Below are 16706 nucleotides of genomic sequence, written 5' to 3' on the forward strand. Positions count from 1 at the left end.
TCGCTTACGATGGCATTGCTACAATAATACAATATTTTGTAGATATACATGTATATACCATCATATATTTGTACAAGTGCAAGTTGTTACATACATTTTTTTGATAGAGCACACATTTCGGAACAGTAGTATAGGTCGTTGGTTCAAACTCCAGTCGAGTCATAATAAGCTTTTTTAAATGAGACCTGTCTTTTTCCATGTATTTCAAATTAACTTATATGGTTGGATAGAGTTTTCGTACTTCTGAAACACAAATATCTTAAGCCATACCTCGTTTGCTCCAGTCAGTTCAATGACGTCATTAGGAATATCTGGATTTTCCTTTTTCTTCTTGAGTTTCTTATCTTTTGCCTGGGCTTTCTGGATCTTGACAAGGACCTTGACGGGGTTGATGCCGACGGCATCGTAGACCTGATTACGGAACATCTCGGCATTGGCAAAGTACAATGAACCCTGCATTTGGACGATCTTCACTTGGTCGTATTCCTTAGCCTGTATGTTAAAATCAGAAGTAAAATTTGTGATAAACCAATCAAATACGTGGAGATAATATTACAAAAAAAAATTCTCCCCTGTGATGAAGAGTTACTTGAAGTGAAATTTAAGATTAAAAAGCCAAAACATTATCAGCTCTGATGACAGGTTTCCCAAGCAAGGAATGTGCATTCATAGTGTTCATACCATGGAGCCCGGTGGGGCCTCTTCTTACAGAGCGCTAAGATTCACATCGAATTCAATTTAATTTTCATTTGTATCCTTGCATACACAGATTGTGATCAATCTCAATTCCAGGTTGCTTTACATCTACTGAATCTCCTTATATTATGGGACTCTTTTATATAGTTGAAATGTTATCTGGCAATATTTTGTATTGTTCATAGTCGAGTATTAAAAACCTATGACCGATAAACATTTTTTTAGCAATTTCAAAGAAAGGAGATAGGGCATATTAAAATAAGTACAATGAAAAAGTCAAATAAATATGAAACTATATTGAATATAAGGAAATGAGAAATTGGACAATAAGGAATGATGGGTATGATGGGTATGATGAGGGAGGGGCTTAATATTAGAGCGGTAAGATGATGAGAACATTTATCTGCACCCATGTTAACACGATAAGTATATTGAAATACGAGTTTTACAATCTTAATTATCAATGCTTAAAGTTGTTTCTTAAAATGATAATCATTTGATCCTTGAAGATTAGATAATGGATAACAATGCATGGGATGAGAGATCGAGATATTCTCTATAATATGCACTGTGTCTCAAATATGAATATCCGTTTTCAGATGTACATTATATCACTATCATCCGAAGTCTATGTCACAGGAAGTGTATAATACACTTTATAATGAATGTAAAATATCATAAATTATTTCCCTATGCTGGAAAAGTGATAAGAAAATTCTGGGTCAAGTTCCTTTTTAGAAACCATCATTCACAAAATTTTGCTGGAAAAAAAATCTGGGACGCATAATTACTTACACTTGGGTATCGTTTGATGTTCTTGTAGAGTTCGGTTCCGTTAACATTGCCCCTGGTTGAGAAGTTTGGTGTTTGTGTTCTCACTACAGTGACGAAGAGGGCGACAATGACACCGACTCCGAGACCGAGATCGACCCCGATGAAGACAACAGCAGCCCAGGTTGATACCCAGATAATCTGTGAACATTGTTTGGGATTTTTAAGAAAAGAGACGGGTTGTTAGTATTGAATGTAAATGATATTCAATTTGCCTATCTGTGAATGATTAGGAGATTGCATTTGCCATTGTATGACAAAGAAAAATAATAAATGAAAGATTTGACGAATAATGTAATTATTCCATTCCATTGATAATACGATTATTCACTGATAATTCATATATTTTGATATTGCAGGTTTACTTTATAAAAGTAAGGTCAGTTTTGAATTGAATTTTGACTTCTTTTATGCAAATAAAAAAATTGCTCTATATGGATCTATTTCACGGTATTGCCCCTTTTCAGATAAGTTTAACGTTCGCCTTGCAGAAATATGTGATAAGAGAAGTTGATTTCAATGTAATCATGAAACATGAAACTTGTTTTATTATTTCATTTTGACTATAGGATGTTTTCAATATTTTTTAAACGTGTTTATTTGAATACGAAGAGCTCGGTCTTTGCCAAATACTTACGAAATCATATTTGGAATATCGGAACAAGAAATGAAGATCCCGGAACTGAAGGAACATGCCCTTTAGACCAGCACAGATGATGGCTGCCAACACAGACTGGAATAATGAGAAGAAATAAAATCATTGGTGTTACACATTCAATACACAATTTTAAGTTGCTGCATCGAGTTCTCGAACATAACTGTGTTAGCAATTATTGTCGTCATTTTTCTATTTGATAATACATTTTGAAAAAGTGTTAAATGAAGTACATAATTTTGCTTTTTGGACGCCAAAATGACTTAAATGATACCAAGTACTGTCAATTTATAATTAAGGATCGCAGAATGTATGAATTTCTATTTCACTTTCGGATTGATCAATTTTTTCTTCGTAATTTGGGGTGTAAGCAATTTTTTGCCTCATTCCTATTTTAGAAAACAGTGATATCAAATGTTAAAGGTGAAACTGAACAAGAACAAGAGAAATAGACTGGAGCGAAGATTGGGGGTATTCGGGGGTGTAATGATAAAGCTGCTTTTTATTGATATTTTGTCCCCTTTCTGTGTATTTTGTGTCGAAATGGGTGAAAAGTGGAAAGGTGCTTTTGTGAGACCTGGTCAACATCACGCTTTCTCAATGAAGTAAACTTAATAGTTATGCAGGGGTATCCTTCTGAATGTTATATAATTAACTCACCTTGGGTAGGGGTTCGAACCATGGGGCCATGAAGAGCAATACCAACATGACCATGGTGGATGAGACTAGGGTGACGATCTGGAAAAAAAAGGATAATAAAAAAAATCATAATAATTTGGTTGATCCCAAATTTCATTGTGTGACTTCTTTCATGATCAAGCAAGAATGTTTGCAAGGCTGTCAGGAAATACAGAACAGATGGATCTAGATCCTCACTTAAGGGGCCCTTTTAATGAAAATTCGTATCCTGACAGCGGTGCGTCAACTAGCTTTTGAACAGGGGTGATTTAGCACTAAAGAGTGGGTATGCTTTCTTATGTCCTTTCATTTGAATTTAGAATTCGTCTTTTGTATTCAGTTGAGCCAAAGTATAACACTATACATACCATACACTTGAAAATTAAACAATTATTCCGAGGCTTTATGATAAGAGTCCATAAACCTTATAGTTGAAAACTATTGTACTTTATATAGGAATTTATGAAACTTCATGTACCCCTTTCATAATTTAGTATAAGTCTTTATAGGATAATCTATAAAGCTTATACTTGATAAGCAAATAAACATAAGAATTGTAGAGTATTATGCGCATCATTATGGGAAAGCGACATAACAACATAAATAGAGGTGCATTCTTATGCATTAAATGGACAAGACTCTTGTAACATTCGGTCAAATAAGTTAAGCGACGACAAGATCATCTTGATTCCATTAGAAGAAAAAAAAAATACCTGTGTCTTTCCTCCAACGGCTTCCTGGATGGATGTACGAGCAAGAGCTCCACAACAGACGAAACAGTGGAAGAATGATGATATGATATTTGACACTCCATAAGACAACATTTCCTAGTAAGCCGACAAAAACGAGAACAAGCTTGGATTAAAGCAATAAAAACAACTTGAGAAACTCATGTATTATGGTGCCGGCCTTGTGCCCTTTTGTTTAAGAATTTTATTCCTTCCAAAAGTATCTGTTGAAATGGTTTTAAACAATGTTGCATTCATTTGTCCAGAGGAAGTATCCTTTGACATATAAATAATTGTATTGGATGTATCAACTTAATAGTCATTTTCAATCAGAGATATTTCATAGAGGTGAAATATTGCTTCAGTATATCATTGCATTGTATTTTGAAGTTGCCTAGAATAGCCACCGACCGTGACTCATGAAATTATTCGCTAAATTGCTCACAGCGGAGAGGAAATTGGTATAATTGAGAAGCCGAAAGTACACTGAAAGATGATACCTTTGTTAAAGCTTTATTTCAATAGGATTGAATCATGTGATAAATTATTGTTTATTTCTGGAGCTATTGTTTTGAAGAATTAACGTGGCATCTTAAAAAAAACCATGAATGTGCTATAGTATATCATTTTGGTGGTGATAACGATGACTGCGCAAGGGTCTTCGTAGTTGTTTTATTCATGGAGTCTAGAACGGGTTTCAGGTTATATACATATATATAAATAAAATGAGGGTTGGAAATCCCACATAAATAGAATGTTTTCCATTTAAAAATAAAAAAAGTTGATATTCTCTGATAAACTAATTACATTAGGTTCATTACAGAGGGCCTGAGAACGATTTTGAAAGAGTGGTGCTAGTTTGTAAACAAGCAAAAAAAAAATGGCTTTCATTACAAAATGAACATGATGAAAAAGAATGTATGTGGGGAATTTGGTAAGGAGAGAGAGAGGGTTCACTCTAAAATGAAGGGGATTTTGATTTTTTGTTACCATACCAACCTAATTTCCAGGACCACCAGCACCCTGCCTCCGATGCAGGACCATGGTTCATTACTGTATTTTTCTTTCGTGGCTAGGAATTTGATTGAATTGAATTGGGTGAGTTACATCTTTTAAGTATAAAATTACGTACCGGGCATTCCTTGGAGTAATGAACAAACAAGCATCACAGAAAGTGTTACTATTGAAAAAAAAAACAATTTGTCTTTCATTTAAGGCATTTTTAGACCCAGTTTTGCCTTATATATCTTAAACTTATTATACACCTCAATCACAGAAATATTGAATGAAATACGACCCCCCCCCCCCTTATCCACGCTGTACCATGATCAAAATAAGGTTGTTATCCTGTTAATTTATATGCCTACCTGGTTTGCGTCGATTTCGTAGTTGTTCCTGGTAGCAAAAGTCTTGGAAAGAGATACCGAGAGCGCGAAGGCGACGATGGCGATGGCAAAACTATCACCGATCAGGGAACCGAATAGGGGACCGAACATACTTGGCATTTGTGGGGGAGGGAAACTGAAATAACAAATAAAAAAAAATAAAATTTTAATACATAGTGATAGTGAACATATTCCATGGCTCAACTATGTGGGGCAAGTGATGTGGCATAGATTATTTGGTGTTTTAATTTCTTATCAAATTTGATTTTAATGAATAGTTATGTTCGTTGATAAAAGATATGAATGATGTAACACGAATTGTAACCACAATAGATAACGAAACCACAAGCAATGACAATAGTAATTCGTTGCAATATCAAGTTATATTAAAAAAAAATCACTTTTGTAATGTTAAATGTTCATTTTTTATACCCTGTCTTAATCTCAAAGATAGTGTCCACACCATGTCGGCTGTGCATGTAGGCGAATTTGGAGACGATGATAGAGATAGCAACCTATTAAAGGAATGAAACAGAAAATAAATACATTATTAATCCCTCATTGAATTCAATAGATGATTTGTTAAAAGATGTTATCACAATCACGAGTATGATTTTTTAATAATATACGATGATTAACATTCCATTTTACTCTGTCTTATTTAAGCTATTTTCTTTTTCAAGTTAAGGTTTGACAATTTTTATATCCAAAATGAAAAGATTAAAAAATATACCCAATAGTAGTACCTAAATCGGTTCTACTTTTTACTACCGCTATAACTATAAATATGCAGTATATGCATATTTAAATATAGGCCTCTATATATAATTCATCATGGCGAAGAAACACGTGAAATATAGCACGTGTTGCGGTATACACACCTTCCTTCCCAAACCCCGCGCTTTCCCTCTCTGATAAATCTAATTTACCAAGCACGGAAATGCCACTTCTCCCGCATGTCTATCTTACAATCAAACAGAGAGAAAATATCCGAGCTAGAACATGTAACGCTCTTAAATTTGATAAATTTGAATGTCTACCACGTGCTTGAGGACCCAGTGACCGACATTTCACCTGGGAGGAGTCAGGGGACCGGGATTTAAAAAAAGATGGTCAGCAGGGGAGTCTATCAAATATTATTAATAAATGAAACTATGGTGAGTTTTTCTACATGATGAAAACATTACCATTGGCAAGAAGTGTAACATGTTTAGATTCACATAGATATAAAAATATTGCATAATAATGTAAGTTATTTTGTGGACGCCCCTACAAAACTAAAGAATACCGTACCATTTTTTTTTTCAAGGCGCAAGTGAGCTCTCTCAGTCCGAAGAAACCAATAATACTCATATCTTCTCGTTCTCATTTGTTAGTTTCTTTTTCTTGTGTAAACAGTTCAATATTTGCATTGTTATACAACTAGATAGATTGTAATCAATATTAAAACTTCATCCTTTGTGTTTTCCTCTTATCCAAAATCAATATATTACTTTATTGTTCTTCTCTGATATTTTTTCGTTTAACAATTTCACACAAAATGGAAATAAGGAAAAGGAATAAAGTGAGTAATAAAGTAAAATTTAGAAAATTGATAAGCCTAAAAAACACAAATCATTCTGAAAAGGAAAATAATTTGGTCAAACCTTTTTTTTTTAGGTCAGCACTGGTGTTATGTTTTTCATGAAGTGGACACTAGACTTTAGTCTTGTTTAATTTAATGAGATTTACAATAATAATTGAGAGAATGGTTCCTATAGGAACTACCAAACTATTTTATAGACATGATATGATTTTAAACAACTCTAATGCGTGTTTTGGGAGCTTTCACTGGAAGGTTCATTAGTGCCAAGTTTACTTGCTGTATGGCAGGCATGGTACTGGATTCAATTTATTTATCACAGCAGGAATGCGACAATATTCATGTGGTTTCACAGCATGATGTGGAAGGATAACAAATTATATGAACCCGCCAAATAAGCCTCCATCTCCGACCTATATAAGAGCTTTTATCTTTTCAGATCTTCACCGTCTGGCAAAGTTTAAAAAATAAATTTTCAACAGCCATGAGGACTGGCGTATGCAGGCTCGTACGTCTAGTGATGGCGAATTTGCCCTGATATTGTGAGACTTTAAACTAAAGATTTTGAAAACTAATTGGCACTGACAGCTGCCTTGATGATGTGACTCAATATAATGAGAAGGGGGGGGGTAGGCAACCAGACAATCATACAAAGAGATATACATACACAGGGAAAGGTAAGAAGGAAAATGGGAGACAAAGTGAAAGAAGACATTAGAGAATAAGAAAGATGAATCAGACACAGAAAACGGCCATAAGGGAAAAGAGAGGCAGGAGTGCGTGGGCGTTGGTTAAGGTGGGTGTGCAAGTTCGTGTAAGATAGAAGACGGGACAGATGGGGTGGAGAGGGTTGCAGAGAGGAGGGAGGGGGGGGGTAGACGGGTGAACATGATTATAGGTAATTGCGATAACGATATGACATTTGTGCGGTGAATACCCGTAATACAACCCTCTCGTTGACAAAGTGATACCTAAAGTAGGGATAGAACCAACACTGTGGCTTACATAGTTTTGAACTGGATTACGCTAAAGCCAATATTGATGATTCAAACCATGTAAGTCTGTCAGTACTCAAATACAACATCCCACATGCACCTCGATACCACGGAATCCCCATAATCAGATTTGACGGGATGGATTTGAGGAGAGAAACGAAAGATTTTTGTTTCAATATCCATATACCATATACTTTGAGAGGAAAGGTGCGTTAGAATGCCATGTAAAAAAAATACTGTCAAATCAGTAGTTCAGTCAGGCATCGAGCTAGACAAAGCCCCCCCCCCCCCCACACACACACACATTTCCTCATTATCGCATTGTTAGCGCACGGTAACTAGATAATTCAAAGTCTGGAGTGTGCCGTACGACATTTCTTCATCAAGTACATTTTTGTATACAATACCTATCATAGAATATCCAATCGATGATGATAAACAACAAAATAACATCCGCCAAATGTCATAGTGTTTTACTCCAACAATAAACGGTACTTTTACATCAGCATTAGATAGCCAAAACGAGATCGATGTCCATTGGGGCACTGATTATTACGTAATTATGTGTGACAGGAAACAATTATTTCTTGTGCATATTAGACATTTCCTTACTCTGCATGCAACATATAAGACATGAATGATAGTGTTGAGAACCTCATTGGTTCAAAGAATATTCTGTTAATAGTTCAAGGGGTAAATCGAATAACACATGTTCCACAAATTCGTGATTTCAGGCTGTAAAGAATAGCGAAAATTAGTTCTATTTTTTATTGGATGTTAGATTTGATGTTAGATTTGGATTAGGGCGATTTTGCACAAAATCATAAGAGGGCGTGGTCAAGAGGACACATCCCTTATACTCTGGCTCATGTGATGGCATTCAAGTCCCTTTGCGTCACTAGTATTTCTGACATGAAATTTATTTACATCTTTTTGTTTACAATCATCTGAATTATTGAATATCAACATCAATACCGTCCAAATACACTTTTATGATTACTATGGCATACACTGCAAAAACTCCGGTGCCGATTTAACACCAGTCCGGAATCTATATATGTCCACACCAGAGAAGTATTGAAACAACACCATATTAGAATAAAACCGATGCTGTTTTAATACTAATTGGTGTTGTATATAAACACCTATCTGATGTTTGACCAAAACGAAACTGGTGTTGTTAAACACTTCACTGATGTGGACATATATAGATTCCGGGCTGGTGTTAAATCAACACCAGAGTTTTTGCAGTGTATTTACAGGATGAACTGGTGCATGTGTACGCTTGAGTGGGGCTGGTGACAGATTATCTTGTAGGTGTGATATTGAATATTGTAAGATGTAAAGCCCGTTGAAATTTTCGATAACATATAAGATTTAAGTACTAATTACTCTATTGTATAATTGCTTATTTTTCTTTTTGTAGACTTCCTTTCTCCACAGGTATTAACCCCCCCAAAAAAAAAATATATATATAGTAAACAAGATAATTAATCAAATATAATATTCCTTGAATACAACAAATCCCATACTCTAGCTGTGTGCATGCAAATCACAAAAAAGGTGTCTTCTAGCTACTATGCAAATCATCAAAATACGAAAACTTGGCAACTAAAGCAATCACCATCATCAGCATGTCAGGTGATATTAAAGTCACGTGTTTCAGTATGTTTCCTGGCAAAAGGAGAGTGGTTTCTAAATTTATCACCAATAGCTTGCCACCAAGACTTTAAATATACTTGGCAACAGGAAATAATCTTTGCATGACACATTGTCATTCTCACATGTTTGTTAGTATATACCCTAGGACATGTAGGAAGTGTCCACATTAATCTCATTCATACTCGGGTTATCGAGCATGGCAACATTTTATTTTTCTTTGCAATACAATAGTTATGCTTTTGCTAATATTTTGTTATTTTTCCTTTCATTCAATAAGATGTTGAACAACAGGTGCTGACTCGCGTTTTTGTTGCTCAAAACAAAACAGACATTAAGCATTTGGGCAGAGAAGAGAAATCTTGAATGCTGGAATGATCATTATGCTCGCCCCAATTTCATAAATTCTGTCTCTTTTATGAAATGACCCATAGCTCCACAATATTTTAAATCATTTCACCATAGTATATCATATTCCAAAATAGTACATCAACTTACACTATAAAAAACGAAGAGCTATACGAAGAGCTAATTTAGCTCTTAAGAGCGTGTGTATACTGACTGCACCTCGGAGTGCTGATTTTTCTCGTTCAAATTTGAACAAGACAAATCAGCATTCCGAAGTGCAGTTACTATACACACTCTTTAAGAGCTGAATTAGCTCGTCGTTTTTAGGCCCGTAATCTGAAGTCAGGTTTGAATTAGACCATGGTCTAACTCTGTGCTAAAATTATGGAAAGCCAAAGATGTCAACATTTTTATTCAGTTGTATGTTTCTTATGTTTAATCTGCTCTTTCCTGATTCATCGATGGTGAATACAATCATTTATTGCCAAATGGGCTGAAATATGATGTCCCTACTGTTAGTTATTTATGTAGCAATTGGGTATCCACACTTAAACCACATCTTTAGACCTGAGTTTAAAGTGATTGGTTAACATTGGTTTGACTTATAAAAAATCTGATCTAGAAGGTCACACTTGTCACCTGTGTCTGTGATATGTTCCAAAAATGAAGCCCAGAAAAAATTGCGTTCGAAAATGATTATTAAGTGCTTCAAAAATTGAAATATAAAGTGACCGGAAACACCATCTTAATTTCATCCCATACACTTATGTGTACTATTTAGGTGTCTATAAGACGCCTATTTACAAAATCGGGGTTTGCCTTGTAGTTTTAGCTTTTCATTCTAAATAATGGTTGTTTTCAGGGTTTATTAGTTCTAATACATGCACTTGTACACATGTTTCATCTTGGTTTGAGAATTTTTTAAATCGGCTGCTCACAAAGTTAAACAATACCTTTAAGTTAAACCCGACTTCAGAATACGGGCCTTAGAGTGTAGTTACGTAAACAGTGACTTTTCTGTGTGGTACGACCTTGGAAATTAATATGACACTGACTCTATCGACATCACCTTTATTCATAGAGTAATTTAGGAAATACTAATTAATGGAAGGATGAAACTCAAACGGAAGTGACGTCAAAATGCTTGTCAACTATCCAAAATGTCACATAGTTGACGCCTAAAAGGGTAATGTATTCAGGATTATACCTCTTTTACCCCTTTATCCCATCCCTTCTTTCTTTTGGAAGTAGTAATGGCGAACTAATTTTGCATTTCATTTTCATTTTTTCTTTCCATTTTCATTTTCGTTTTTATTGCTGGCAGAACTATCTAAGCACAAAAATGATTTGAGGGACAACCCATGGCGAATCAAATATGTGTTGCCTCTCAAAAAAGAATGGGTGGCAACGGGGTATTTCGAGAGGGGACCAGACAGCCCAAAGTTGATCTCATTTTCTTAAACTTTACTTATTACGCTTTCGTATTTCTTCTTTTCATGTATTACCTCTCTTTTCTTACTTCTTACTTACTTTCTTTCTTACTTACTAAAATGAATCATAAAGGGCAGTAGACGTGCGGGAGGGGATGTAACGCTCACCAGGCTCTTAGCGTTCCAGCGTTACTGTTGGATGACTTAAATTAAAGTTCTAACAACATAAAATGTCAATGTATATTTCTGCCGATTTTCCCCATGCCAGTTTGTGAGGGTTAGGAAAACAAAAAAGGGAAGCACAAACTAGGGTTTGTGCGACCCCCCCCCCCCGAAATGCAAATACCAATAAATCATTGGATGATGACCTTTTTTTAAAAGGATAATCATTTTTTTTCGATTATCATATTTTATAGGAGGAAATGAAGATATCAAACCATTCTTCCCCCAAATGGTCAACAGAGTTTGTAAACGAGAATAAATTTGTTTTACACAGTGACCCCCTTGTAATTGTACGGGCATGAACCTTTCACTTCAAGAATTAAGGTCAATACTCAAAAATAAAGTAGTTGGCATTTCATCTCTCATGAAATACTATTAAATTTTATTAGAAGGGCTGTGGCTGACAAAATTATTTCACTAAATGTTGTTGATAGATTTTAATGACCTTTTCAGTAAATTCTGATGTTAGAACTTACCACGATGAGTTCGATAGGGACGTTGAAGTTAATCCGGTCTTTGAACTTTTCAATGATCTCCTTGGTTAGAAAGATCACAGCAAACGATATCATGAAGATGATGATTGTTGCCGTGTTACTTTCTCCCAGATGAGTCAAGAGATGACGCCATACCTAAATACACAAAACCAGAAAGAGTGAATATTGGTCAGGAAGGGGTTTATCAGCTTCTACTGACGTCACAACCGTCATAAGACGTTGTGACGTAGCATCGGTCAAAATAACAAGTCTGTTTCGAATGGTGTTTCTTTCAGAGATATATGCAAGTGAAAATGACAAACAAATTCGAAAGCTCCCCACACTGAAATGACAGTAAAGGCCTTTCTATAAAAAAAGCAAAATTATCGCCCAATTATTTCTTGAGACAATGTTTCTCATAATTTCTATTCTTAAATCCCAGTTTTGATAATTAGTTTTCTTTTGTCTAGCCTAAGAAGACTTGTCATCTATAGTTTTATTCTATGATTATCTTGGTGTCAAACGCATGTTCCAGTGATTTTGCGTCATCACTCTGTCATGTTAAATACATGATAATACATGTTTCATGTGCTAAGCCCCATGAACAGTTGACACGATCTGTTTTAAATCAAGGTGGCATTTACGGGGCATTTATCGGGAGGTTGCGGGGGACTATGAGGTCAGAAAGAGGTAGGGCAAGATATGAATAATACCCCTCACAATCACGGGACAAACACAAATTAATGTGAGCCGGACTACATCATGGGGTGGAGTGCGGACATTCAACTGGATAACCATCTCTTAAACTCCTGAAAATAGCTCTCATCCGCTAGAGATAAAGCTTACTATTCCCATTGACTGAATAATATGGTCGCAGTAATAGATCCGGTTATGGAAAAGGGGGATTTAAATGGATTTGGGATAAAATTCTATTTTAACAGACAGTGTCGTTTCTAAAATGATGTTTGCTCTTTTAAAGTCGAAATCAAAATCATAAAGCTCTATCCGTAATTATGCATGTAGCTTGTCATACATGCAGATGATCCAAATAAGGTTTACGGTTGCTCATTTGTTTTTGTCACTGAAATCACCAAAATAAACCATTGGGATAAAGACTGATTCAAAATCAATTAAGGCATATTTGAAAATATATAAAACATGATTAAGTTAATAGATTTCGAATTGTGTTCATTGTTCTTGTTAGATATATTTTAGCAATAAGATGTATGGGATTATACTCACATTGACACAATTCTGAAATCAAAATCCATAATTTGAAAGGATTTCCAAATTTGTGAGTTGATTAAATGGATTATAAAAATATCAAATCACAACTATATCGCTGGCAAATATGGTTAGTTATGAAGCTTCAAGGACTAGGTTATCAAAGTACACACATTTTGAGCATTTAAGATCGTGCTTGCATTCAAGCTATCCAGCTTTATCGCCGAATTTATCACTATCAGTTACATCATTTAGATGAGATAAGACCTAGAGGAAATATCATAATTCTGTTTGCATTCCATATTATGATACAGAAAACGTGAACTGGAAAGCGATACTCCATTGTCATTTCGAGACAATCCAGTAATTTGAGGGGTGAAAGCCGAAATACGATCCAATGTAAAGCACAGTGTGTGACCAAAATGTATTCTGATTAATGCAACAACTTAAAAAAATTAAAGACTCTGAAAGCTAACTTAATAGGATATCCCACAAACCTGTAAAATGAACGACCCATTAAAATTATTAAAAAGTTATAAAAAAACAACAACCAAAAACATGTTGATACCGGACAGATGGATTATCATCTTATCATCAGATCTTGTATAAAGAAATAACCTTTTAGCTGGCTATGTTGATTACATTGTCTTCTTCGTATACTATATCACTTACATGTAATATGACATTTTATTTAGCCATTGACCATTCCGCATTTTCCATGAGAAATTGCAAGTTTCTGTCAAAACAACTACTAGTAATGATCAAAATTAGACACAAGTCTTAGTTATAATATAAAAGAAAAATATGGTTGAAATAGTGGTTTCCATTTATGCTATTGTCCCGACTTATTATTATACGTACTGCATTTGAAAAAAAACCTCAATTTTGAATAAACCCTGTATACTTCAACATACCTTAACATACTTTAACAGTGAATATACTATTTGAACCGATTACCATGAATTTCCTCCAATAATAATTGTGGAAATACTGGATTAATTCATGTCAGTTCCCTTTCCATTCTTCCGCATGTGCACTTAATGCGGTCTGCACGAAACATGACTCAGGATCTTACGAACTTCATGTGCTGATGCCATAAATAGCATTCATCATATCTCATTCTATCTCAGATTGTGAAGATTGCAGCGCCCTCTAGTTTGTTTTTATTTTTCTCTCAGGATTAACGTCAACACAATAACGTCATGCCAATCGATATATTCTCCCTAAAGAACTCGTAACTCTTGTGCAAACGAAAAGTACTAATAATTGCAAAAATATCATGACACTATCATCCAGTTGACTTCGGAGAAATATTGAATTTGAAGGGAATCCTACACAAGGTTTTAAAAGAAACTCCTCTCATTCCTCATGTCCCTTATCTAGAAATTTTGACTATTGAAACACTTGAGGAATACTAGATGGAACGCAACCTTGGTGATAAATTTGCATGGATGAGGTCACTTCCTTAGCAAACCTCAAGGGTAGCAGGCTTTCCAATTTGGTGAAAGCCCAGAGCCAGAGATGTGAGGCTCATTCCCAGAACCCTGACTGCGGGAGAAAAGAAGGTCTACTTACGAATATGATTTCCGGGGTCTTGTCACCGAGCGATCGTCCAGGAACGTTGATACCTAGTGCCGAGGGAACCTGACTGGTGAGAACATGGAAGGCTGCTCCTGTGGTGAAGGCTCTCACAAGGGCTTCGGACAGATATACAGTCACAAAGCCACATCGAAGGATACCCATCACAACCTGGATTTTATCAAATCAAATCTATCATTTTTTATGACACACGTATTACTCTTTCCATTACGCTCTTATTTTTTTACTTTCTTTTTTTTTATCATATTACCTTATTCTTTCTCATTCTTTCTGCAGTTTCTGTTTATAATATACATCCTCACAATCCCAATAAACACCACCACCATCACTACATCTTCGTCATAACCACAATCGGTATTAGTGCTATTATAGCCATCATCATCACCACCATCGGTACCAGTACTCTCATAGCCATTATCATTACAACCACCCCCACAACTACCAATAACATCCCCACTCATGGTTACTTATTATCGATACCATCTTCTTTCTTCTCATCATTGACCATCGCAGCCCCATTATACGTTTAATTTCACAATCTTTATTAATCCCGTCCCCCCCCAAGCCAATTCATGTTCACACTTTACAACAAATAGCCTTGGCTTAACGAGCCACTAATGATGAACGGAACTCTGCCTGGCAGAATTTGGGCAGAACTAAATCAATAGCTGTCGGTGTATCATCGACAAGATTCGTACCTGTAGGATACCGACGATGAGGCAGAGGGCGACATGTATTTTCACCCTTTCCACTTCGATGTCGACACCACCAGGAGCGTCTGTACTGTCCGTATTCGTCCCGTTGTCATTTAGATGAAAATTTTCTCCAGGAGGACCCATCTCCAGCGCCGAGGCGTGGGGGAATCGCTCCATGAGAACACGACCAACAGTTTCACGACACATCAGACTCACCACAGCAAAGGTACCTGTAATTGATTCAAGTTGTGAAAGGTGTTGTGCATAGATAAGAGAGGAAATTTAAACATATCGCCATGTTTACACAGACATGGCGGAGGATACCAATTCACAAAATAGACACTGGCAGTTGGACAATATGAAACTTTAATATATTCTAATGAGCTCAAATACTCCGAAATTATAATGTAGTATGGAGCCTATTCTTCGACATAGGTTTAATATTCTTAGGTTATTTGATGATTTGGAGCACCCACAATACATATAGTACTGAACATCATACCCCCTTTGACCCCCTTCCTTAGAGTTGATCCACCTTCTCAGAGGATGTGATGAATTCGGTCAATTAAACAGTCCTCTGGAAGGCACAATGTCTCACATTAAAGATTCACTCAAGACACTGAATATTGCACACGATATCCTTCAATTCAACGTTGCCATTGAATAAACAAACAGAAAAAAAGTTACGTATCATGTACAAAAATTGACAGTTCAAAGGGAAAGTCCTGATGAAAACTGATTAATGTAGGGTCAATGGCATCGAAAATTAAAAAGGTGTGCATATATAGTTCCATGTTGAAAATAAAACAGGAATGTTTCACCGGTCGGTAGTCTTTCTTGAATAAGGAAGAAAGTATATGATTTTTTTCAAACTTTTATGTAGTGTCTTTTTCCTTTATGATTTCCAGGTTAAGATTAGGCCTAAGTTTTGTCATGTTGTGTATATATTTTTAGGCTTTTTAATGACTTGAAATAAATAAACTGAACTGCAATACTCTTCTTACCCATAGACAGATGTTTAGAAGTGCCCATGAAGAAATAGATCAGAACAGGGAAGAACGTCGTGTAAAGACCATATACGGCAGGAAGTCCGGCGAGAATGGAGTAGGCGAGACCTATTAGAGATTGGGAGAAAAGAACGATTGTATCTTTACATCTCATTTCAGTTGCATATGTAGGGCTACCCATGAAAAATATCGAACCATTTAAATGAACGAATTCGAATGATTGGTTTAGAATTCATGTCAATATTAAAATGGAGAAATGTTGTTAATGTTATCACAGGGAAAATGCAGTAAAGGTAAATTATACGAGTGAATGCTAATTAAATCTGCATATTCGCAAGAGGGATGTTTTAACCACAAAATTATTGAAGAACAAATTAAATCATGTAAATGGTTTCGTACCCCTTTTGGAGCATCAAATTTTAAACCCTATTTGCCCCCTTTCGAATGTTCAAGAACGGGAATTTATTCTTGTCTCCTATTTACATTCACAATGACGACG

General features: G+C 35.6%; 1 protein-coding gene across 1 annotated transcript in view; it reads right to left on the reverse strand.

The window, feature by feature from the left end:
- The window catches only part of LOC121410904 (pendrin-like), a 32772-nt gene that overhangs the window by 4404 nt on the left and 11662 nt on the right, over window positions 1-16706 (reverse strand). Inside the window, exons 3-13 of the mRNA XM_041603285.1 lie at window positions 16205-16315; window positions 15204-15430; window positions 14482-14655; window positions 11686-11838; window positions 5406-5488; window positions 4956-5109; window positions 3574-3687; window positions 2843-2920; window positions 2165-2260; window positions 1492-1668; window positions 271-492 (exon numbers count right to left, since the gene is read on the reverse strand). Of these exons, the coding sequence (XP_041459219.1) occupies window positions 271-492; window positions 1492-1668; window positions 2165-2260; window positions 2843-2920; window positions 3574-3687; window positions 4956-5109; window positions 5406-5488; window positions 11686-11838; window positions 14482-14655; window positions 15204-15430; window positions 16205-16315 (1589 nt within the window). The remainder of the gene's footprint in view (window positions 1-270; window positions 493-1491; window positions 1669-2164; window positions 2261-2842; window positions 2921-3573; window positions 3688-4955; window positions 5110-5405; window positions 5489-11685; window positions 11839-14481; window positions 14656-15203; window positions 15431-16204; window positions 16316-16706) is intronic.

The sequence above is a fragment of the Lytechinus variegatus genome, chromosome 3, assembly GCF_018143015.1.
Source record: "Lytechinus variegatus isolate NC3 chromosome 3, Lvar_3.0, whole genome shotgun sequence".
NCBI classification, from domain to species: domain Eukaryota; kingdom Metazoa; phylum Echinodermata; class Echinoidea; order Temnopleuroida; family Toxopneustidae; genus Lytechinus; species Lytechinus variegatus.